This window comes from Ornithorhynchus anatinus, chromosome 14 (assembly GCF_004115215.2).
Source record: "Ornithorhynchus anatinus isolate Pmale09 chromosome 14, mOrnAna1.pri.v4, whole genome shotgun sequence".
Taxonomy (NCBI): domain Eukaryota; kingdom Metazoa; phylum Chordata; class Mammalia; order Monotremata; family Ornithorhynchidae; genus Ornithorhynchus; species Ornithorhynchus anatinus.
Window position 1 is genome coordinate 45949552 of NC_041741.1, and position 24707 is coordinate 45974258.

At 58.4% G+C, this 24707-nt stretch overlaps 1 protein-coding gene across 1 annotated transcript in view; it reads left to right on the top strand.

Moving 5' to 3' along the window:
• The window catches only part of CACNA1I (calcium voltage-gated channel subunit alpha1 I), a gene marked incomplete at its 5' end in the record, with an annotated part of 101192 nt that extends 76774 nt beyond the window's left edge, over window positions 1-24418 (top strand). Inside the window, 16 exons of the mRNA XM_029079134.2 lie at window positions 77-203; window positions 2680-2805; window positions 5117-5206; window positions 6810-7002; window positions 7754-7905; window positions 9059-9168; window positions 10607-10740; window positions 11692-11762; window positions 12684-12762; window positions 13778-13899; window positions 14623-14952; window positions 15739-15885; window positions 16920-17042; window positions 19660-19828; window positions 21631-21827; window positions 22999-24418. Of these exons, the coding sequence (XP_028934967.2) occupies window positions 77-203; window positions 2680-2805; window positions 5117-5206; window positions 6810-7002; window positions 7754-7905; window positions 9059-9168; window positions 10607-10740; window positions 11692-11762; window positions 12684-12762; window positions 13778-13899; window positions 14623-14952; window positions 15739-15885; window positions 16920-17042; window positions 19660-19828; window positions 21631-21827; window positions 22999-23667 (2839 nt within the window). The remainder of the gene's footprint in view (window positions 1-76; window positions 204-2679; window positions 2806-5116; window positions 5207-6809; window positions 7003-7753; window positions 7906-9058; window positions 9169-10606; window positions 10741-11691; window positions 11763-12683; window positions 12763-13777; window positions 13900-14622; window positions 14953-15738; window positions 15886-16919; window positions 17043-19659; window positions 19829-21630; window positions 21828-22998) is intronic.
• Between the last annotated feature and the right edge of the window lie 289 nt (window positions 24419-24707).

Below are 24707 nucleotides of genomic sequence, written 5' to 3' on the forward strand. Positions count from 1 at the left end.
CCACAGAACCCCCGAGGGTAGGAGGGCCGAGCCCGAGGCCTCTGCTTGCCCTCTGACCCCTGCCGTGCCTTGCCAGGGTGATCAGCCGGGCCCCGGGCCTGAAGCTGGTGGTGGAAACCCTGATCTCCTCCCTGAAGCCCATCGGGAACATCGTCCTAATCTGCTGCGCCTTCTTCATCATCTTCGGCATCCTGGGAGTTCAGGTGTGCCGGGCGGGCCGGGGGAGTGAGGCCCTGGGGGCCTCGGGATCCCCACCTTAGTAGCGGAGGCACAGGGATGTCTCTGTCCATCCATTAGAAGAGGTAGCGGCTGGGATGGAGAGGCTGGACCGAGCCGATGGGGTGGACATCCCGTCCCTGCTCAGACCGTTCTGCCTCCCTCCTCCCGAGCCTCAGGAGCCTCAGCTCCCCTCACGAGCACCCATCCTCCCACGGTTTCCACCCTGCTTTTTGGCTTGAGACTTGGCTGCGGAGGAGCATGGGAGCAATGGGCTATCTCAGTTTCACAATTTGGGCCAAACTTGCCACCCCGGGGAGCCTGGGTGGACGGCACAGCAGGACCCCCTTGGCTGGAGGGCACATCGGGGGCTCCTTGTGTGCAAGGCAAAGGAGAATGAGGCACAGTGTCCTGCCCTTATCCTCTGCTTATCCCTGTCCCATCCCACTGGTCTGGCCCCTCCAGGTTCTGAGGTTTGGTCTGAGGAGATGGAGTCTCTCACCTCGGGTTCACCAGCTCCACCTGTTCCAAATCCATTCCCTGGCAGGCCCTGGCAGGCCACCTGCTGGGCATAGTCATAACAATGATGATAATAGTTGGGGATTTTTTGAGCGCTTACTAGATGCTAAAATTTGAGGTGATACATTCAGGTCATACGTAGTCCCCGTCCCACAAGGGTCTAACAGTCTACGTGAGGAGGGAGACCAGGTATTTTACCCCCATTTTACAGATGATGAAATTAAAACAAAGAGAAGTCAAGTGACTTTTCCAAGGTCACACAGCAGGCGAGTGGCAGAGGGGAGATTAGAAGCCAGGACCTGTGACTTTCAGGCCCAGACCCTTTCTCCCAGGGCTGGGCTAGCTTCCATCATCCCATGGGGAATATACCCAGCTCCAACAAAATCGAGCAATCAATCAGTGGTATTTATTGAGTACTTACCGCATGCAGACCGCTGTACTAAGTGGCTGAGAGAGTACAATGCAGCAGAGTTGGTAGACACAATTTCTAGCCTTCGAAGAGCTTACAGACTTGAGGCGGTAGAGTAAATTACAGATAGGGGAGCAGCTGAGTATATGGACATTTACACGGGTACTGTGGGTTTGGAGTGGAGTGAGTGTCAAAGTGTTTAGGAGTGGAAAAATGTTCCTATGGGAAAGGCTAGAGGAATCAGGAGGGGTTGGTTGGTTTATCGGTTTGAGAGGAGCGAAGCGTGCGAGCTGGCAGACGATGAGAAAGGCGGGTGGAGAGACCTAATCGAGTTCCTTGAAACCCGTGGAAGCCAGTTTTGAGGAATAAGGAGATGCGTGGAAAAGGATGTCTTCGAAAAATGATCCGGGCAGCTGAGTGGAGCGTGGCCTGGAGAGGGGAGAGGCTGGAGGCTGGGAGATCGGAGAGGAGGTTGATGTGGGAGTGGAGTGAGGAAATGACAGATGTTTGGATCAGCGTGGTGGCAATTCGGCTGGAGAGGATCAGGCGGATTGTGGAGCTGCCCCCAAGGCTGTGGGGATGGGGAGCTTCTGATAGTCTTCTCCACCATCCGTGTCAACCCCTCCAGGTGCAGAGCCCTGAACTAGAGGCACGGGGAAGTTAGAAAGAAAAGAAGAAAAAAGTAGGCGGAGGCTCTTGTCCCCACACAATGTCCAGTCTAAGGGGGGATACCAGATAACATCCTAAATTAAGGACAGGCCATCCTATACAGAACATAAAATGAGCACATTTAACAGAAAGAAACACGAGACTTACAGCATGATAGTGCTGGAATCTGTGGTACTACTGGATCGCTGTGGGCTGTAATCAGGGAAGGCCTCATGTAGGAGGTGATAATGATAATAATGATAGTGGTAGTTGTTAAGTGCTTCCTATGTGCCAGGCACTCTACTAAGTGCTGGGGTGGTTACAAGAAATCCGGTTGGAAGCTGTCCCTGTCTCGTGTGGGGCTCACATACAGATGAGGTAACTGAGGCCCAGCAAAGTGAAGTGACTTGCCCAAGGTCACACAGCAGAAGGTCACAAGTCCTTCTGACTCCCAGACCTGTGCTCTATCCACTATGCCATGCTGCTTCTAGCCGGGTTTCTATTAGAACATCTAAGAAAGCGAGGGTTGTGGATTAGCAGAGAGGATTCGGGGGCTAGGGGGATTCTATTCTGGGGAAGTAATCGATCGATCATATTTATTCAATGCTTTCTGGGTGCAGAACATTGGATTCATCCTTCCCATCGTATTTATCGAGCACTTACTGTGTGCAGAGCACTGTACTGAGCGCTTGGGAAAATACAATATAACAGTATAACAGACACATTCCCCGGCCACTACAAGGTTACAGTCTGGAGGGATCGAGGTACAACCCCTGAGCCTGAGTCTTAGGATCCCCAGATGCTCTGCTCCCTCCTGCACCTCAAATCCCTGGTGAGTCACTCGTTAACGGGTCTGTTCCCGCCCCCTCCCCCCTGGACCCCCTCAGCTCTTCAAAGGGAAATTCTACCACTGTCTGGGCCTGGACATCCGCAACATCACCAACCGCTCCGACTGCCTGGCCGCCAACTACCGATGGGTGCACCACAAGTACAACTTCGACAACCTGGGCCAGGTGAGCCGGACCCCCGCGCCGCCCCACAGCCCGCGCCCCGGGGCCTCCCTCGGCCAGATGGGGGGTTGGTGCTCCCTGGCGTCCCCTCGTTCTCGTCCCTTCTTCCGGGACCCTCATCTCTACTCCCTACACATTCCTTGCCTCCTTCCCTCCCCTCCTCCTCACACCCTGGCTCTCCCTCCTCTGTGTCAGGGTCAACCTTGAGTCTGAGACCAGGAAATTTGCCCTGTGGGTCCATCTGTCTCCAAGACGGGCTCTATCAGGGGCCAAGCTGATATGCCAGGGCTGCCCTCTTCATCGGGGCAGCCGTCACCGCACAGAGCAGGAATCTGGGGCCGTGAGGCAGGGGAAATGCCAGAGGGCCCAGCTGGCTTGGCCGGGGATGCTGGGCCGGTTGCCCCTGGAGGGCGGGGATGGGGGAAGGGGACAGCTGGTGAGCAGTGGGAGCTGCATTCATTCATTCATTCAATCAATTGTATTTATTGAGCACTTACTGTGTGCAAAGCACTATACCAAGCGCTTGGGAGAGTAAAATATAACCATCAGCAGACACATTATCTGCCCACAATGAGCTTACAGTCTAGAGGCAGCTCTGGAGTGGGGAGGGTCCACAACCAACTCCCAGACACAGGCCTGAGCCAAATTTCTGACATCCCCTCTGACGTCCCGGGCCTCACGGCCCCATTCCCGCTGAGAAGGATCCAAACCAACCATAGCCAGCGCTGTTTTAAACTCTGGGGAGATATATATCCTTGAGGAGGAAGGAGGAAGGAAAGTACAGGGGCCCCGTTTCTCACCCCTTTCTTAGTTTTCTGCCTCCTGTCTGGACCTCCCAGCCGGCCGGGTCTGACAATTTGGGGAGAAGCCATTTCTCTCTACAACGAGGCCGGCTCCTCTCTAGGCGCCTAAGCCTGGGAGCAGGACGGCGGCCCTGGGGTCGGCTAGGAACAGGGAAGCAGAGTTCTAGTCCTCAGGCTTTCCCTCAGCGCCTGTGACAGTCAGTGTGACATGCGTGTCCAAGGGGCCGTTAGCTTGCAATTTTCTTCTAGTCTTCTCACTGGGCGTAGGGGGGAGTTTCTGCTGATTGCACTGACAGGTTAAAGTCACAGATGATCCGATAAATTAGCTTTGCACGTAAATACATTTGTGGCCAGGTCCTTCTTCCACCACAGCTCTGCGCCCCCATCCGACCCCCTGGCTCCCTACTCCCGGCCCGGCTCTGGGGCGGAGAGTTACTGAGGAAACGGGGGCCGCGGAGATTGAGGGGCTGGGGGTGGGCACCAGGGCTCCATGGCCTTGAGAGGGGTGGGATGGTGGGCCAGGAAGAAGTCCATTGGCGGTGCCCTGGCTGGTCAGACCTCTTCTGGAGGTAGATCTGCATTCACTCCCTCGCTTTCCAGCTATCTCCGGGGCCACGGGAAGGGGGTTCTTGTTCTTGCAGAAGGGATCTCACATCTGCCCATGAAAGTTTGGGGGGCCCGGTTGGAGAAGAAAGGCATGGCAAGGTGTAGGCCTGGGACCCCCCCGGCCCAGAGTCTTCGGCCCCATTGTCGAGGCATTGCCCCGCTAGCCCCTCCCGCCCTGTTCCAGGTGTTTTCTCCTAGTTCTGGGGGCTGGCAAATCGAATCCCCCGCGGTGGCCACGTGTAAGTATTGGCTTCTCTCTGAGAGGGTGCTCTGAGTCCCAGGGGAACAGTAGGGCTGTGGGAAGGATCACAGATTCTCCCTTGCAGTCTCTGCCTCCCGCAGTTTCCCTCACCCCGTCCCCTGCAGTCCCAGCCCCCCACTTCCCTGCTTCGGAGGCTCCCGGCCCCGGCTGAGGCACATCCCAGATGCCACCCTAGTCTCCCTCAGTGGCCCCTGGCTCTGCCTCAGTGGGGCTGGGGCTCTATATCCTTCGGGAAGGAAAGCGGGGGCCGGCCGGGGCCAGGGAGTCCATCCCGGTTTCTCCGCATGGCCAAGCGGCTTCGCAGAACCCCCTCCGGGCCAAGGGCTTGTCGACTTCTGAGCCTGTTTTTCTTGGGGAAGATGAGGTGGGGAGCATCCCTGTTGTCCGGGGATGTTTGGGGGACGGGTCTTGGGCTCTCTTTGGGGCGTGGGGGGTTCTGTCTCCCTGTAACACCTCAGGAAACACCCCATTCTACCATGACTCTGTGAGGCTGGCTGAGAGGAGACCTGGGAAGGGCCTGTCTCCCCCCAGCAAAGGGAGCTCCCCGCTCTCCAATAAATCATCCAGCGGGGATGAGTGCGGGGAGATTGGGGGACCTGTTGTCTCTTCCTGGCCTGGCGATGTTTCTGGTTATGTGTTTCAGGCCCTGATGTCCCTCTTCGTTCTGGCCTCGAAGGACGGCTGGGTCAATATCATGTATAACGGACTGGATGCGGTGGCTGTAGACCAGCAGGTACACCCCCTTCCTCTCCCCTCCTCTCCCCCCGGCCTCTCCTCCCACCCGTCAAGAAAGAGAGTGTGTGTGTGTGAGTGAGAGGGGTTGGAGAGGTGTCTGTGATGGGAGCAGGATTGTGAATGGGTATCTCCCCCCTGCACAGACCCTCTTCTCTTAGACTCGCAGTGGCCAAGAGAGAAGTTGTAGGGCCCCATGAGTCCCAGCGAGGCATTTGTGACCGAGGGCTTCGGTGTCCCCTTCAGAAGGGCGGGGGTGATTTCCTTGACCTTTCCCTTTCTGAGCCACAAGGCAGAATAAGGACTTGGTGGGGTGGGGCCGGGCCCGGCGCCAAGCGGCTTCTGCCCAAGTTGGGGGCCACATCGATCCAAGGTGGACCAACAGCCGGACGGAGCCGGTTGATGAAGGCACATCCGCTCTGCCGGGGGCTGGGGATCGGGAGCCCTTTCAGAGCCAAAGGAGGTGACGGGGCAAAGGGAAATCCCAGATGCCGCCAGATGGGATGTTGTCTCCTCAGCTGCCCGCCCCGTAGCGTCATGCCAGGGTTCTCTGGGGGCCGCTGGCCAGAGTGGCCCTCCTGGGCCCTCTCGGCTGGTCAGTCAGCAGTCGATCCTTTTTGCTGAGCGCTTACTGTGTGCAGAGCACTGTACTAAGTGCTGTACTAATAATTAACGTAGTGGCTCCTCCCTCCTTCACGGCCTTCAGTACCGGTCCCCGCTCCCGGGACTCCGCCCTGATGTCCGTGGGCGGTCCTGCTTGGCGGAGACCTCTCCCGGGGCAGGGGCGGGCTGTGAGGGGGAGAGCGAAGCAGCTTGACCTAGTAGAAAGAGCGCAGGTCTGAGACTCAGAAGGACTTGGGTTCTAATCCCAGCTGTTCTAATCCCAGCTCCACCCCTTGTCTGCTGTTTGACCTTGGACAAGTCACTTCCCTTCTCCTTGCCTCAATTACTTCATCTATAAAATGGGGACTAAGACTGGGAGGCCCATCTGGGACACGGTCTGTGTCCAACCTGATTAGTGTGCGTCTACCCCAGCACTTTATAAGTGCCTGGCAGATAAATGCCATTAAAAAAGTGTCACAGAAGGAGTGCAATTTGACAGGGCCTGCCTCTCTAGTCCTGACCTCCCTGCCCCTGCCTCCATTTCTACTCCCCAGCTTGTGGGCTCTATTACTGCCCCTCCCCCTGCGGCTGTGGGCGACAGTGGGCTCTGGGGCTCACTGTGAGGCCCCAAGTCTCATCTCGGGCCCTCTGTCTGGTGACCGACTTTATTCGGTGTAGAGCCACGGCCCCAGCTCCGATACGTCATCTGTTTTCCCTCCCCCAGCCCCCTCTCCACCCCAAGCCCCCTATCCCCAGTCCCTGCGGGTTTGGGGAGTTTACTCTCATCCCCGTCTGTTTCACTTTGACATCCCCAAGATCACTGGACCCCTCCTGACCATCTCCCCGATTACCCCTCCCTCCAGCGCCCGGTCAAGGGGAGCCAGGCCCTTCCCTGCCCCCGCCCCCCCCCCCCACATAAGCCCACTCCCAGGCCCGCCTCCTCCCTCCCTCCCCCCTTGGCCCATCCCGGTCACCGCTGGTATCTTGGGCTTCTCTTCCAGCCGGTGACCAACAATAACCCCTGGATGCTCCTGTACTTCATCTCCTTCCTCCTCATCGTCAGCTTCTTCGTGCTGAACATGTTCGTGGGTGTGGTGGTGGAGAATTTCCACAAGTGCCGGCAGCACCAGGAGGCCGAGGAGGCCCGGCGCCGTGAGGAGAAACGACTACGGCGCCTCGACAAGAAGCGCAGGAGTAAGGCCCCACCCAAGTGGGTGTTGGGTTCGTAGGCTGGGGTCTCCCGGCAAAACCTTCTCTTCTTCCCCTTCCCGGAACCCTCCCGCCTCCCCTCGTTCCCCCCTCCCCTCCGGATTTCCCCCCTCCCCTCCGGACCCCTTCCTCAGCCGATACCCGGGGGGCGGGCGGAGTGCCCGGGCCCACCGGGGCTCACGTCTATCATTTGGCCATCCTCCCGGAATGGCGTAACCAGTAGCAGTCGGGCCGGGGGAGGCTTCGTGGCTGTTTCACACTCCCGCTGCCAAAACTGGCCCACTGCCCCCCTGCCCGTCCCAGAGAGGGTCTGGAGCCCCGGCCTGTGCCCTCGATATCTCGGCCCCATCCGGGCCTGGAGCCGGGGCGGAGGTTGGAGGGATCGGGGCCGTGTGGCCGCCCTGGATCTTTGGGATCCGAATAGCCGGAGGGCCGGGGGGCACCTCTTCCTCCTCCCGGTGATTGGGTTAGCAGGCACATCCCTCCCCTTTCCCCTGCACCAGCGCCGCCCCCTTCCACGTCTAACTTCCAAGGCTAATCTCACTGAGGCGGAAACTTCCATTTTTCCCCAGCCCCGCGATGACTGACGAACTCTTCCTGTCCCCCGATTCCTCTCTCCCTCTCTAATCCTGTCCCCCCACTTTCTCTGCTGTCTGGATTTCCATTTCCCTGACCCTTTTCCCTCCCCTCCCCGACCCCATCTGGGGCGGGTGCGGCCCTTGCCCCTCCCTCGTAGAAGCCCAGCGGCTGCCGTACTATGCAACCTACTGCCCCACTCGCCTCCTCATCCACTCTGTCTGTACCAGCCACTACCTGGACATCTTCATCACCTTCATCATCTGCCTCAACGTGGTCACTATGTCCCTGGAGCACTACAACCAGCCAGTGGTGAGTGAGATGGCGAGATCGAGTGCCGCCCAACCCTGCCTCCCTTCTCTCCGGCCTCCCAGCCTCATTCCGCGTCGGGCCCCGTCTCTCTGGGGCCGGGTCGGCGTCCGGCACAGTGTTCTGCACCAGGTGGTCCATGATAAATCCTTCTGAGCGTCGTGGGCGAGAAAAAGCCGGAAGGGTCTGGACAGGGGCTCCGGGGTCCGAGGCTAAGACCCCTCTAGGCTCAAGGGGCTGAGGAGGTAGCATCTACCAACTCTAATGTATTGTAATCTCCCAGTTGCCCAGTGCAGTGCTCCGCCCAGGAAATACCCCCGACGAGTGACCGATAACCCGTCTCCTGCGGATTCTCACCCAGCGTGGCTTCCGTCCTCTGTGGCGTTGCCACGCACCCAGGCCCGGGAAGGGGCGACCTGGTGCTGGCCGTTGGCTGGCCAGCTGGATTGGCTTCCTGGCCTCCTGGAGGATTGGCCCGAGGTCTAGAGCGGGGGTGGGACCGAACTTCCAGAGGTTGTGGGGCCTGATTGTCCGGCCCCCTCGTCACACGGGACCAGAGCTCTGCCAGCCGGGAGGGCAGGTGTCTTTGGGCCCGAGTTCCACCAGGTGAAACAGTGGGTACCCCCAGACCCGAGCTCCCTCAGGAGGGAAAGCAGGTACCCTTGGGTCCCTCAGGTGATGGGCGTCCTCAGGTCCACGCTCTGCCAGGTGGGATTATGGACTCCCCCAGGCCTGAGCTTCTCCAGGCGAGACAGCAGACAATATGGCTTAGGGGATAGAGACGGGCCCGGGAGTCAGAAGGTCATGGGTTCTACCCCGACTTCGCCACGCGTCTGCTATGTGACCTTGGGCGAATCACTTCTCTGTGCCTCAGTTACTCCTCCGTAAAATGGGGATTGAGACTGTGAGCCCCACGTGGGACAGGGACGAGGTCCAACCCAATTCGCTTGTATCCACCCCAGTGCCTAGGACAGTGTTTAACAAACACCACGATTATTATTATTATGCTTATCCCCGGTCCAAGATCCGCCGGGTGGGATAGCGGGGTTTCCCGGGTCTGAGCTCTGCCAAACGGGATGACAGATAACCCCAACCTCCACCGGGCAGGACGGTGGGCATCCCTGCGGATGCCTCAAATCTCACACCCTTTCCACAGTCCCTGGAGATCGCCCTCAAGTACTGCAACTATATGTTCACCACCGTGTTCGTGCTGGAGGCCGTGCTGAAGCTGGTGGCCTTTGGGCTGAGACGCTTCTTCAAAGACAGGTAAGCCGAAGGAGTGGGGCGGGCAGCCGCTTCAGTCAGGACCTAGGCTCTCGCGGGCGGGGCCGGAGGTGGGCGAGGAAGAGCCGGGGGGAGGGCATCGCGGAGCCACCAGGTCCGGTGCCCAGGAGCTCCCTGCTGCCCTGCCCCTTGGAAGGAAGGAGAGACGGTGCCCTCCGTGGAGACGGCTTAGTTAGTTTGGGATCCTCAGAGATTTTTGACATGAAAACAATCCACGGATGAGATTTTGAAGAATGCCCTGACTAGGGGATGGATAACCAGGAGTGGCACCTTCTGAGTTCAGGGTGGGTATAAGCACTTGCCATTTTCTCCTTGGTTTAGTGAGTGACGGCGAAACCAGCCCATGGGCAACTGGTTTGACTCTGATGACTGAGAATATCAATAATAAGAAAAAACATGTTGAATTAACCTAGCCTCGTGGAAAGAGCATGGGACGGGGAGTCAGGAGGCTTGGGTTCTAGACCTGGCTCCTTCCCTTCTCCCTAAGGGAGGCACTTCACCTCCCTGTGCCTCAGTTTCCTCTTCTGTGAAATGGGGATCAAACACCTGCTATGTCAGCCGCGTGGCTCAGTGGAAAGAGCTCGGGCTTTGGAGTCAGAGGTCGTGAGTTCGAATCCCGGCTCTGCCACTTGTCAGCTGTGTGACTGTGGGCGAGTCACTTAACTTCTCTGGGCCTCAGTTACCTCATCTGTAAAATGGGGATTAAGACTGTGAGCCCCACGTGGGACATCCTGATTCCCCTGTGTCTACCCCAGCGCTTAGAACAGTGCTCGGCACATAGTAAGCGCTTAACAAATACCAACATTATTATTATTATTATGTGGGGCAGCGATAGGGACTGATCTGCAGCATGGCTCAGTGGAAAGAGCCCGGGCTTGGAGTCAGAGGTCATGAGTTCTAATCCCAGCTCTGCCACTTAGCTGTGTGACTTTGGGCAAGTCACTTAACTTCTCTGTGCCTCAGTTACCTCATCTGGAAAATGGAGATTAAGACTGTGAGCCCCAGGTGGGACAACCTAATTCCCTTATATCTACCCAGCGCTTAGAACAGTGTGTGGCACATAGTAAGCACTTAACAAATACCAAAATTATTATTAGTAAATTATTATCTGATTATCTTGCCTCTCTCCCATTGTGTAGTGCAGTGTTTAACATGGAATAGGTGCTTAATAGGCACCAACATTCTAAGGCTTCTTTCTCCTGGGGAAACTCCTTTTCCTCTGGAGTGCCCGGTGTGAGGAGGGGCAGGCAGGCACAACATCTCCATCTGACCGAGGCACCGAAAGCTTAGCCGCTGTGCCCCTGGCCCGACCACGGGGAGAGTCAGGGAGGTCCCCCGGGGCCAGGACCCTTCCCTCCCGAGTCTCACCCCCGAGCCAGCGCGTACTGTGTTGCCCCCTCCTCATTCATCTGGGCTTCAGGTGGAACCAGCTGGACCTGGCCATCGTGCTACTGTCGGTCATGGGCATCACCCTGGAGGAGATCGAGATCAACGCCGCCCTGCCCATCAACCCCACCATCATCCGCATTATGAGAGTCCTGAGGATCGCCCGCGGTGAGGGGCTGGGGGGGCGACCGGGGGGCCAGTGGACCGGGAGCGACTGGTGACTGGAGAACCGGAGGATCAAGGGGCTGGGGATGGGGATGGGGGAGTGGGAAGACTGGGGACGGAGGGATGGGGGGGGTCCCAAGGGCTCCAGGGACCGGGAGCCGGACAGAGAGATCCGAGTGTGGATCCGGTTGGGCCCAAGTCCTGCCAACGTACATGGGATCAGCGGTTCCCTTCCCCAACTCTCCGGTCACCCCAGTGCTGCAGACTTTGGGCTCCCCTGGGAGAAGGGGCAGAGGGTATGGAACAGTTGAGTTTGGCTGAAATCTGGGAACCAGGAACTCCAGAAATCTGTTATATTGTTATATTGTACTCTCCCAAGCACTCAGTACAGTATTCTGCTCACAGTAAGCGCTCAATAAATATGATCGATCGATTAGAGAAGCTCGACTGTTGCTGCCTTTATTGGCCCAAAAGGAGAAGAATTAGGGTTTTCCTGGGAGAGGCCCTGGTGGAACGGGAAAGGGAGGAGGAGGGAGCGAGGGAGAAGGAGGAGGAAGAGGAAGAGTTATAGTGAAGGGAAGCTGCAAGGGTCAAAAGGAAGAAGGAAAAACATGAACACACTGAACACACACTCACAAGCCCAACTGACCGGCACACACATGCACATAAACACATACACCCAACCGACCAGCACACGTATGCGTGCAAATACACACACCCAGCCAACCTGCACACACGCGGATATGCACTGCCCTCTAACCAGAACACGCATGCATATGCGCAAATGCATGCCCGCACAGACAAGGGCAGCCCACTAACCAGAACAACACACATACACACACACAAACACACTCACCCTCTGCCCCTCTGACCAGCACACCCCCCCCCCCCCCCGGTCTCTAGCACACATGTGTGACTCCATCTCTGAGTTCCATTTGTGATTTCTCTTGCCAGTACTGAAGCTCCTGAAGATGGCCACGGGGATGCGGGCTTTACTGGACACGGTGGTGCAGGCCCTTCCTCAGGTAAGAGAGAGCATCTCCCCGGGCCTCCCCGGCCCTGCCCTCCCTGTCTTCCCTCCACTCCCCTCTCTTCCCAGACCGATCACGCTCCCTCGCCCTCCCCCACTAAGTGGCCTCTGACGGCCACCCTGGAGGTCCCAGTCCTCGCGCTCGGCGGGGCCGGGCCTGGAGTGCTCAGCCCCCCGACCCAGTCTCCCTGCGGATGGGATTGGTGGGAGAGACTCAGAGGGTCTCGCTTCAGGAAAAGGGGGACTGGGTATGTTCCTTTCTGTCAGCACCCAGGAATTCTCCCCATTTCTACCTCACCAGGGTGCTTGTTTTCCAGACACCCCAGCTTGGCCTTCTGGGCCCTCTGCCCCAGCCTGACGTGGTTCAGAGGCTCTTGCTGTGGCAAGTCAGTTCACTTCTCTGGTGTCAATTACTTCATCTGCAAATGGAGATTAAGACTGTAAGCTCCATAGGGGGACGTGGACCGTGTCCAACCCGATTATCTCGTATCTGCCCCAGTGCTTAGTACAGTGCCTGGCACATAGTAAGTGCTTAACAAAACCATGAAAAAATGGTAGGTGCCTCCCAGTGAGGAGGGAGGGGGCAGCCATCACACGGTCTCCCCACCCACCCCCACCATCCTGTTGCGTGGCTGGAGACAGGACACTGGACAGAAAAATACCCTCTAGATTGTAAGGTCATTAAGGGCCCCCACTGTGTCTACTTATTCACGTGTCCTACCCTCCTAATGCTTAGCATGCAATAGGGGCTCAGTAAATCAGGTGCTCTGATTAATTGTTGACCATAGGACTGACCCAATAAGGGCCTGGCGGGTTGGCCTGCGTTCTACACCCCAAAGGGCCCCCGCTGATTGCCATGGGTGGCCTCGTTTGAGGGCCCGACCTACACCTAGACCCAGTTTGGTTTGGGTTGCAGGTGGGGAACCTTGGTCTGCTCTTCATGCTCCTCTTCTTCATCTACGCAGCCCTAGGAGTGGAGCTCTTTGGGAAACTGGGTGAGTGGAAAGCCCCAAAGCTGGTGGGGACTGGGGGAAATCTGTCGGCCAGAGAGTCGACCCTGTGGAGAGTATGGGGATCGTCTCGGGTTTGCTTCCCTCTCTGAGTGTCCTGGAGTTTGGTAGGGGCCATCTCCAGCTGGCCCTCCCCAAGGGACTCGGGGAGATGGTTGCGCCCCTTCTCCTGCCCGTTATCCGAGGTTTTCCCAGAGGGGTTTTGTCAGGATCGGGGGTGGTGGGGGAGTGAAGCGGAAGATGAAGAGAAACTCTCCCACAGCCAAGAATTTCCAAGCTCAGGCCACTGCCCCAACTCTGGTCCTGCCAGGCACGATGTGCTTGTCCTGCCATCCGGCATCTAGATTATAGTGGAGGGAATTAATGGTGGCCATCAATGGTGAGGAGAATACCAAACAGGGTTGGAGAGAGGAGGAGGGGGATGACTGTTGCCTTGGCCCTGGTGGACAGCGGGGAGCCCGCCCCTCACCCCCACCGGCAAAACCTCCCTGAGTGGTATGAGTGACTAGGCGAGGGGATCCAGGTCACGTGAGTCCCAGCACGGCTCCGGTGCGCAATGGCAGGCTTCCCGTAGGTGACACCCAGCATGACCGGCCCTCTCTCAGACCACTGGGAATCACTCACCCCCAGCCCCAGCCCTGCCCCCAACTGGAGGGGGTCACATGTTTGGGGAAACGGCCATCGGTGAGGGGAGGCGCCAGGGGTCTCTGGGACGACGCTTGGTCTTGTCATTCGGCAAGGGAGGCTCTCTGGGGCGGTGGGATTCCAAGCAGGAGCTGGGGACTTCAGATCATTCGGGATCAGCCACAGGCTGCCTGGATCTTCTAGACTAGGTTCCAGGAGGTGGCGGAGGTGGCCGGGCATAGAACCAGGAAGGGACTAGGAAGGTCCCAGGAGGGCTTGGGACTCGAACCCCACTGGCGTTCCCTTCCCGGAGCTGTTGCCCCCCTGTTCTGAGCACCCCCGGCCCTGCGTGCCGTGACCCTCCCTTCCTTTCCAGTGTGCAACGAGGAGAACCCCTGTGAGGGCATGAGTCGCCACGCCACCTTCGAGAACTTCGGCATGGCCTTCTTGACGCTCTTCCAGGTCTCCACTGGCGACAACTGGAATGGAATCATGAAGGTGACCTGGACCGGGGCCTGGGCAGGAAGCCGGAAGGAATATCCGTTTTTGGGGGGGTGGGCGTGGGAGCCGCGTAGAGAGGAAAGAAGAGAGGGACACGGAAGTAGGCAGTGAGTTTGCCAGAAATGCCGGCTGGAGCGATGGGCACACCACCGGCCACACCACCGACCCCACCACGAGCCCCACCGCCGGCACCACGCTCATTAAGATGTCTCCCCTCCCGGAACCTTGAGGAGCTTTCCCCGTTAGCCACATCCATTCATCACGTGGCCCTTGGAGGGTGGGGCCAGGCAGTTGACGTAGCAGTAACTCCCACCCTTCTCCCCGGCGCTCAGTACAGCGCTGTGCACACGATAAATGCTTAATAAGTACCATCGATGGATCCTCCATTTGGGGAAACGGTGGGGCTCAGAGCACTGAAGGGACTTGCTGATCTCTCCTGTGGACTCGGAGGCAGAGAGGAGCGGGATGGCCATTTAATCCAAAATCCGCGAAGAAGGCGGAGGCTCCCGGCGTGAATGGGTTAGATCCCGCACGTGCCTGGGGTCGTGCTGGTCCAGAAAACCCAGGGTCCCTGGAAGGGGTGGGAGGGGCGCCAGGACAGTGAGATGTGAGTCCCCCGACCTTTGCCCCCCGGACCGTGACATCGGGCCCGCGGAGGCCCTGACCGTGCCATCTCGGGACCTGCGCCCCGCTCCCCTCCGTCCCGTCTCTGTCCGCCAGGATACCCTCCGGGATTGCACCCACGACGAGCGCAGCTGCCTGAGCAACCTGCAGTTCATCTCGCCCCTGTACTTCGTCAGCTTCGTGCTCACGGCCCAGTTCGTCCTCATCAACGTGGTCGTGGCCGTGCTCATGAAGCACCTGGACGACAGCAACAAGGAGGCTCAGGAGGATGCCGAGATGGACGCCGAGATCGAGCTGGAGATGGCGCACGGGCTGTGTCCCCGGGGGACCAGCCCGCCGGGCCCCGGCAGGGGGGCAGGAGGAGGAGCCGGAGGAGCGGTCGACCCCGAGGGCCATCTCTGCATGAAGTGCTACTCTCCAGCCCAGGTAGGAGAGTCCCGGAGCTCTGGTCTTGCCCGTCTTCGAAGCCTTCCCTGGCACGTAGGGTCTTGGGAGGAGCGGGTCCAGGGGGCGGCACCTGGGGGCCGGGTCGTCTCGGCTGTCCGTGGCCGGGGCCCGGATCGGGTGAGCGTTCTGGCGGGCCGGGAGAGTGGCCCACGGGGCCCGGATCGGGCAAGGGTTCGATCGAAGCAGTCAGTGGCCCGGGTCGGGGAAGGCCCCGGACCGTCCGGGAGAGCCGCGGGGCTGGGCCGAGTTGGACGGCGGCAACGCGTTTGACCCGAGGACCGGACCGGCCGAGAGAACAGGCAGGGCTCGAAGGAGGCAGGGCGGTGGGGCCGGGGGAGGCCCGTGGTAGCGTGGCAGGTTGTGGGTGCGAGCAGAGGCAGCGGCGGTTTGCGCGCGGTCCGCGGAGGCCGCCGAGGGAAGCTCAGGCAGCGGGCCGGGCTCGGCTCGGCCCGGCACGGTAGGGCCGCGTGGGCATCGGGGCTGGACCGGCAGGGACGGGGCGGCGGCCCGACGTGCCTTGGTAGTGGACTGTGGAGCGGAGGACTGAAGCAGCAGGAAAGGGGGCAGTGCCCGGGCAGGGCAGAGATAGGGGGCTTCCCCGGAGCCGGCCCACCCCACCCCCAGGCCCGAGGGAGCTATGTGAGCCCCGCCCCACCCAGGACCACCACTCCACAATCCCAGCATCCCAACAAGTCTTGAGATCCTTCAAGTAATTTTCTCCCCTCCTCCACTCCCCCCTTCCCCTCCCCGCTTCTTGTCCCGTAGGAGAACTTGTGGCTGGACAGTGTCTCTTTAATTATTAAGGACTCCTTCGAAGGGGAGTTAATGATCATCGATAACCTTTCAGGCTCCGTCTTCCACCATTACTCCTCGCCGGCCGTGTGCGAGAAGTGTAACCATGACACGCAAGAGGTAACTTGCGGACGGGTCGGAGGAAGGGGCGGGGAACCCCGGCCCCCCCGCCCCCGGCCCCAAACCGACCCTGGGCGGGTGCGTCCCAAGGCTGGCGTAAGCTTAGGCAGGTGCTCGGAACTTAGTTTAGTGCCGTGGTGTATTGCTGTTTCAGCGGGAGTCTGTTGACCTGAGCCGTTTGGGAGGGAGGCCGGTCCGGGGGGTGGGAAGCTAGCGGGCAGGCCGTGGGAGCAAGGGAGCTGTCCCAGCACGTTTGGCTGTAGGTCGTCTGTGGGATCAGGGCCCGGCCCGGTTCCTCCGCCCGGTCGGTCTGTCGGTCCTCCTGCCGTCTCTACCCTCTCTCCATCCGGGAGGGCTCGCTGTAGGGATCAGAGTGTGAACGGGAAGTCTTTTCCTGGGCCCGCATCGCCCCCCCAACCTTGTCTTCCTTCTGGAGCCGCCTCTTGGGTGAACGTCGGTTCCTCCTCCTCTACTTCCTCCTCCTCCTCCCTCTTCTCCTTCTCCTCCTCCTCCTCCTCTTACCCTCAGAGGGATCTGTGCGCTGCCCCCCCTGAGACCAGCAGCGGGGCAGCCTCTGTGTTCTTCAGGTCTGGGAGATGCCTCTCCCCGGTCTCGCTGTGAGGCGGGTTTCAGGATCCGCCAGGAGGGAGGCCCTGCCCATCTGGCCTGGGCTGGGTCCAACTCTCTCCTCCCTGGGGCTCTTGGCAGGTCTGGCTTCCCTAGCCCCCAGGCATCTTGTCCCTCATCGACAGACTGCTGTGCCACCGGCTCCCTGCTCCCGGTTTTGGCTTCTTCGGCCCCGTTGTCGGACTCTGTCCTGGCCCGGAGAGACCCTGTCCCCCCGGCCGTCCCCCGTGCCCTGTCTTGGAACTGAGCCCCGATCGGGAGGCTTCCCGCTCAGAGTGACATCTTGAGTATCCATCTTGGGTTCTCATTCTCCTGTCCGGCGTTCCCGATCCCCCGTAGACCGGGGCCCGTCACGGGGAGTGGGCTCGGAGTCTCCTCAGCGTCGGCACTGTGACTTCTCCCCTCAGGTCCAGCTGGCGGAGACGGAAGCTTTCTCCCTGAACTCGGACAAGTCCTCTTCCGTCCTGCTGGGGGACGACCTCAGCCTGGATGACCCCGGCCTCTGCCCTCCCGGCGCCAAGGGGATCAAGGTAAGGGGATGGAGAGCCGCGGGACTTGGAGGTCCCGGCCTCCCTCCCTGATCCTCCCAGAGCCCGGCAGGCCAACGTCACTGCAGCTCGGCGAGCCCCCGGCGGGAGGGAGCCGGTCTGGATGCCACTCGCCTTCTGAGCCACCCGGAGCTCACCGAGAGTTCCTAGTTGTCCTGATGGGACAAACCCCCACGCATTCCAGTCCCAAGCTTCCTGACTCCAGCCTTGTGCGATCCTCCCGGCCACCCTGCCTCCGCCAGCCACCAGCCAGCTGCCCCTAGCGATTCCACCCGGTGCCCTCTCTTTGTCGTGGTATTGGTTAAGCTGTTGTTTTGTGTCAAGCACTGTTCTAAGCACTGGAGCAGATCCAAGTAGGTCGGGTTGGGCACAGTCCCTGTCTCCTATGAAGCTCACAGTCTAAGTAGGAGGGAGAACAGGGATTGAATCCCCCTTTTACAATTGAGGGAACTGAGGTACGGAGAGTTTAAGTGACTTGCCCAAGGTCACCCAGCAGGCAAGTAGCAGAGACAGGGTTAGAACCCCGGTCCTCTAACTCCCAGGCCTATGCTTTTTCCAAAGCTGCTTGCCCAGGCAGCTCCAAGATGGCCCTGTGGATGGAGGGGATGTAGTCTCTTCCACCCTGATGCCTTCCTGGCCGCGGCTGTTTAGGAGAGGAGGTGGTAGACCTGGCGTGGGTCAGCACACGGAGGTGCCAGGGCCACCACCCGTTCCGCAGTCCGAGCCGGACTCCCCACTCACTCACCTGGGATCTCTGACGAGACTGGAGGGTTTCCCGTCGGGGCCGAGAAAACCCCAAATGAGGGCTTCTGACCCGCTAACTCCTCGAAGCCTGCACATATGCCCCCGCCCCCAGGTCCTGATCCCCCACTGAAATCCCTGCCCCCTTTTTTGCCCCTGCACTACGACAAAAAGTTGGCACCCACGGTTGGGTCTATGTCTGCTAGTCACCAAATGATCAAATCATAAAAAATCCTCTGTGGCCTGAATTATGAGGTACTTTAGGCCAAGGTGGCATTTTGAGTCTCCCTTAGCTGTTGAATATGCTCACGTCGGAAGCTGGTGGACGGAATGTATTCTCTTGTGGCGGCTTCCCGAGGTGGCTAAGAAACTTTACTTCTGTCCCTCCCCTTGGAATTTCCCCCTAATTTCAGTAGTCAGCCAGTCACCCCCTTTTGACCGGGTGCCCTCAGGGGGACACACAAGGACGTGGACACGTACAGTCCTTGCTCTCAAGGAGCTCACACTCATCTTACCCTTTCGGCACTTTGATATTCACCCCACCCTCAGATCCAAAGGACTTTTATGCATATCTGTAATTTATTTTGTCTGCCTCCCCAGGCTACACTGTTATATTGTAATAATAATAGTTATGGTATTTGTTAAATGCTTACTATGTGCCGGGCACTGTACTAAGCCCTGGGATGGATACGAGCGAATTGGGTTGGACACAGTCCCTGTCCCACATGGGACTCCCAATCTCAATCCCCATTTTACAGATGAGGTGACTGAGGCACAGAGAAATGAAGCGACTCGCCCGAGGTCACAGAGCAGACAAGAGGCAGAGCCGGAATTAGAACCCGTGACCTTCTGACTCCCAGACCTGTGCTCTGTCCACTATACCATGCCGCTTTTCTACTCGCTTGCACTCTCCCAAGTGCTTAGTACAGTGCTCTGCACACAGGAAACACTCGATAAATACCATTAATTGACTGATCGAGAACTTGCCCTCTAGACTGAAAGCTCCTTGTGGACAGGGAATGTGTCTACCAACAGTATTGTAAGTTATTCTCCCAAGGTCTTAGTACAGTGTTCTGCATACAGTAAGCTCTCGATAAATCTCATTGATTTTTTTTAATGGTATTTGTTAAGGACTTACTAAGCGCTGGGGTAGGTACAGGTTAATTAGGTCCCTGGTTCCACAGCGGGCTCACGGTCTAAGCGGAAGGAGCACAGGAATTTAATCCCCATTTTACAGATGGGGTAACCGAGGCACAAAGAAGTTAAGTTCATTCGTTCATTCAATCATATTTATTGAGCGCTTACTTGGAAAGTACGTTCAGCAACAAATAGAGACAATCCCTGCCCACAACAGGCTCACATTCTAGAAGGGGGGAGACAGGCCTCCAAACAAGTAAACAGGCATCAATATAAATAAATAGAATTATAGATATATACACATCATTAGTATAAATGAATGTAATTATAAATATGTACATATATACACGTGCTGTGGTGGAGGAAAGTAGAGCAAAGGGAGCGAATCGGGGCGATAGGGAGGAGAGGGATAGCAGAGGAAAAGGGGGAATGATTTGCCCAAGGTCAAACAGCAGCTGAGGGGGAGAGCTGGGATTAGATCCATGTCCTTCTGGCTCTCAGGCCCGTCAGTCAGTCAGTCCATCATATTTATTGAGCATTTACTGTGTGCACAGCCCTGCACTAGAGCTTCGGAGAGAAAATATAACAATATAACAGACACATTCCCCGCTCACAACGGGCTTACAGTCTAGAGGCCCGTGCTCTATCCACTAGACCACACTACTTCCCCGGTTGAAGGATTGACTGATCAATTGATAATCAGCCTTCTCTTCTCCAACAGGGCGAACCAGAGACCCCGGACCCCGTCAACGTGGGAGACTTGGGTGAATGTTTCTTCCCGCCGACTAACCTCGCAGTTCCTCCGCCTGCAGAGAGTTCTCTGGGGGAGATGGAGACCACCCCCTTCCACCCCGTCCCTGCTACGTGGCTTGAGCAAGAGAGCAGCCCAGGTAAGCCCCTTCACCCAGACGAGACCTCCGTGGGCTGCTGCTTTGCATCAGAGGGGATCTCCCCGGGGAGGGGCCGTTGACCATCCCATTTGTGGCTCTCCTTTCCAGCCCACCCGGGACTTCTGTGGCTCCCAGTGCCCCGTCCCCCTCCCCCAAGGGGGCCCTGGGAGGTTTGCCGGACTCGTGGCTGGGAAATTAAGGAGAAGGAAGACAGGACTGTGCGGGGCTAGTGTAATTTGGGGGAAAAAAACTTAACTCTAAATCTGGCCAGGAAGAACCTCATGCTCCGTTCTAGCTGCCGTGCTCCCTAATTCATTCATTCATTCATTCATTTGTATTTATTGAGCGCTTACTGTGTGCAAAGTACTGTACTAAGCGCTTGGGAGAGTACACTACACACATTCCATGCTCTGATAGAGATGTCAGACCAGATAGCGTGAAGAGGCCGCACCCGAGAACCTCTCCCCCAACCCAGGACCGGGGTCTTGGCACCCCAGACTGGCTGGCGGCGCTGCAGGCTGTCCCCTCCCCCTGCTTGCATCCTGGAGCCCAGTGAAATCAATCCCCAGAGCCCGGCAGACTGGGGGTGGGGTGATGTCCAGTGGCCAAACTGATGTTCAGGCAGCAGGTGCCCATCTGCCAGGTGGGCACAGAGGGCACGGTCCTGGGTCAGGCCCCCACTGTCTGCCTCTGTCTTGTTTCTCACCCCCGATCTTACCACATCTCACGTGTTAGGAGGAGACTGATGAATCTTGGTCAATTCATTGGTGGAAGGATTTGAGCTCTGGTGTGGGGCCGGCTGGAACAGGCATGGGAAAGAACCAGTCAGTTGGGTAACAGATCATCGGTCTTCGGGCCCCAGCACCCAAAGCTAGGCACCCAAGAGAACCCTCTGTCAGTCTACCTAAGGAGCTTTCCCAAACTAGAGGCCGGGACCCCCCAGAGGATCACGGGCGAGCTCCTGGAATCAGGGCGGGTGGTAAGAGTGGGGGTTTGGGGAGCAGATAAAAGAGAATGGAGCTTCAAACAAAGCCCTAGGCAGCTGTTTGCTGGGGCAGTGGCAACTAATGGCAAACTCAAGAGAAGAACCAGACCTTTTTTTTCAAAAAAAAACATTTGTCAAGTGCTTACTATGTGCCAGGCACTATACTAAGCGTTGGGGTAGATACAAGCTAATCAGGTTGGATGCAGTCCATGTACCACATGGATCTTACAGTCTTAATCCCCATTTTGCGGATGAGGGAACTGAGTCACAGAGAAGTTATAAGTGACTTGCTGAAGGTCACAGAGCAGGCAAGTGGCGGAGCCGGGATTAAAACCCAGGTCCTCGGACTCTCAGACCCCTGTTCTTCCCACTGGGCCATGCTGCTTCTCAGCCCTTCCTCCTGTCCTCCCTCTGCCTCCCTAGCCCTCCACCTCCTTCCCCCCTTACCTTCCACACTTCCACCCCAGCCTCTGAACTCTGCAGTGAGGCTTGTTTTTCAGTGGACTGTGGCCATGGGGCGTGGGGTTCCCGAAGCTTCCAAGGGGATTCCATGATGGAAGCTTGAAAATCCCTCGTCACTCAGAGTGAGGCTGAGAGTCTGCCCTGTGAGCGCTTACCGTGAGCAGAGCGCTGGACTAAGCACTCGGGAGAGTGCAGTGCAGTAGAATTAGTCGACAAGATCCCCGCCCACGAGGAGCTTACGATCTAGCGGGGGGAGACATTAGAATCAGCGACGGGTAGGGGAAGCGGCTGAGTATAAGGATCGGAAGGGGGGCCCGAGCCTTGCTGATCCCATTTGCCCGTTCCTCTCCATCAGTTCCTTCGAGCCCTTTCTCTCCGGACACCCCCAGCCCCCTCTTGCCTGTGCCAGCCGAGTTCTTTCAGCCGGTCGTCTCCGCCAGCCAGCAGGGCCAGGAGAAAACTGCCCGCCCCGGGAGCCTCCCCAAGATCTCCCTGCAGGGCTCCTGGGCGACCCTGCGCCCCCCAACCGTGAACTGCACGCTTCTCCGTCAGGTAGGCCCTGTCGCTTCCCAGCCCCGAGCCGACCGAGCTCCCCTCCCGCCCCAGGCGCGCCGGCTACCTGGGAGAGGGAGATGGGAATCCGGGAGGGAATCGCTGGTGACGGACGAGGCGGGGAACCGGTCGGCCCACTGCTCCCAGGTGGGCTGCCGCTGCTAACGAGATTAATAATGGCAACTGTGGTTTTTAAGGGCTTACTGTGGGCCAAGCACTGTGTCAGGTATTCAGTGCCGGGGCCACTGTGGCTGAACTGGAGCGTGGTCAGTACGTGCTCGGTTTTTTGTTCCTACCATTTCTGGGCCTTGGAGACCAGATATGCCAGAATGCAAGGGGGTTGTATCACCTCTCTTCGCTCCCCGGTCCTCTCCTCCCCACCCCTGGTATCTGACCGGAAGGAGAGCAGAGCAGCCCTGGCTCTCTCTCCCCGGTCTCTACGATCCGGTTTTCAACAAAAAGAATCTGATCCGTTTCTCCAGACCCGGGTTCATCCCGGGGCAGCCAGGGGCTGGCGGGGGTGTAGAGATGGACTGTCTTTCTTTTAAAAACCCAAGAGAGATCAGTCTATCAATGAAAGGTGTTTTTTGAGCGCTTACTGTGGGCACAGCACTCTAATGCTTGGGAGAATACAACAGAATTGGTAGACACATCCCTGCTCACGAGGAGCTTACACTCTAGAGGATAAAGTAAGAGTCAGGAAGGCTGGGAGAACAGCAAGAGAAGAGCATTTTGGCTCCATCCCCATCCCTGTCCATCCCTGACCCCCAGATACACCCCCACCTCGGGCACAGAGCAAGAGCTAGATACCCAGAAGGACTTAGGCCCGGCCCTTAGGACAAGGTAGCGTGCGTGGGCCCTCCCTTGCTGTCGGCACCCGCTGCCCACGTGGCGTTCTTGGGCTCGAGGTTGGCGGAGATACCCGGCGTGGCTAAGGAGATGAGCGCATGCGGTTCAGGTGCTTGAAACTCACCTGTCGTCGTCCCCCGCGTCGGTTGGTCCCAGCACGGTCCGGTTCTGGGCCGAGGGAGGGTCCTTCCAGTCGGGAACTCCAGAGAGCTTTGCCCGAGACCCATCGGTCCTCCGCTGGCCGGACGGCCCCCCTCGCCCGGGACCCCCAGGGAGAGGACCCCGACTCAGCGCTGGTCTGTTCTTCCTGCGGGTTCCTCAGCCCCCCGAGAGCGACCCCTCCCTGGACGACAGCGGGAGCAGCTCGGAGGGCAGCCTGCAGACCACCCTGGAGGACAGCCTGAACCTGAGCGACTCCCCACAGCGTCCCTTGGACCTCCCCGCCGCCCTCTTCCCGCGCCCGACGGCCGGCGCCCACAGAACCGCGACGGCCCCACCGTCCCCGGCCCCCCGGCGCCCGGGCCCTCGCACCCTCGGCCTCCGCGGGCTCCGGCGGCACCAACGCAGCCTCAGCAGCGGCGGGAGCACCAGCCCCGGCTGCGCCCGCCGTGACTCCGTGGACCCTTCGGATGAGGAGGGGACGGGGGGCGGCCCCCGGGGGGGCGGCCCCGGCGGCGAACCCTCGGAGGCCCTGAGCACCCTCTCTCTGACTGCCCTCTTCTCGCCCCCGCCACCGCCCCCGGGCCTGGCCCTCACCAAGAGATGCGGCAGCACCAGCAGCCTCTCCTGCTCCGCCCTGCCCTCCCGGGGCCTGGCGGCAGTGACCAGCAGACCGCCGTGCTCCGCCGGCCCCTACGGCCTCCTCTCCGGGCCCGCCTGGGTGACGGACTTCTGCGAGGACCCCCCGGCCCCGAGCCAGGCGGCAGAGTGCGGCCCACTGCCCGCTCCCAAGCTAGAGCCGGGACCAGGCCCGAGCAAGAGGAACAGATGAGGGTCCTGCCTGGGGTGAGGGGAGGGGGGCTCTGGATCGGGGGCCATTTCCCAGCGACTCTGGGGAGGAGCGGTGGGGAATGAGAGAGAGAGAGAGAGAGAGAGAGAGAGAGAGAGAGAGAGAGAGAGACACCACCGGGGGAATCTGTCGGCTCACACACTCTTGTACCTCAGGAGCCTGCAAGAGTCAAAGCAATACGCTCCAGAGCCGAGAGCCGGGAGCCGGGAGCTGGGTTTTCCGGCTCGCCCAGGTCAGGCCTCCGGCCAGGGCTGAACCCCCGTGGACCCAGTACATATACATGCATATATATAGATTATATATATATATATATACATACATATATATATATACAGACAGACATATATATTTATTTTTTTTACTGAAAGCTTATGACTTCCAGAAAGTGCTAAGAATGGGGGAAAGGGGGGAGGGAACTGTTTCAAAAAATGACAACAGAAAAATGAGAGATGTCGATTGTGGGGGTGGGCTTTGGCCAATTCAGGGGGGAGATTTTCAGGTTGGAAACCACCCGGTTGGCATTTTTGCAAAGCTCCCAGAAGACTACTGAGAGGGTTAGGGTTAGAGGGGTGGTGGCTCAGAGCTCCTGTACCTGGCTCAGGGGAGCCCACCAGGCAGGGAGCGAGGGTCATGTGACTGATGACTAGGGAGCGAAGGAGGTGTCATTCTTCTCTTTTTTCTTCTCTCCTGTCCCCCCTTCTCTTCCCCTCTCCTTTCTCTTCTCATTTCTCTATTCCCCTCTCTTCTCTTTCTCCCCTCTTCTTTCTTCTCTCTCCTTTCCTCTCTTCTCTCTTTTCTCCTTTCTCTCTTCTTTCTTAAAACAAATGAGAAAGCTGCTAAGATCACAACCTTCTGAAGCATTCAGGTTTTTCCCTTGTCAGTGACCATCTAGTCGTTGTGAAGTTTTGTCTTTAGAACCCCAAAGGCACCAAAACGATCTCTAATCAATAGGTAGGTATTTGGGGGCTAGTAAAAGAGGGGGATCACAGGACACAGAGAAGCAAACCAGACGGGTATGTCAG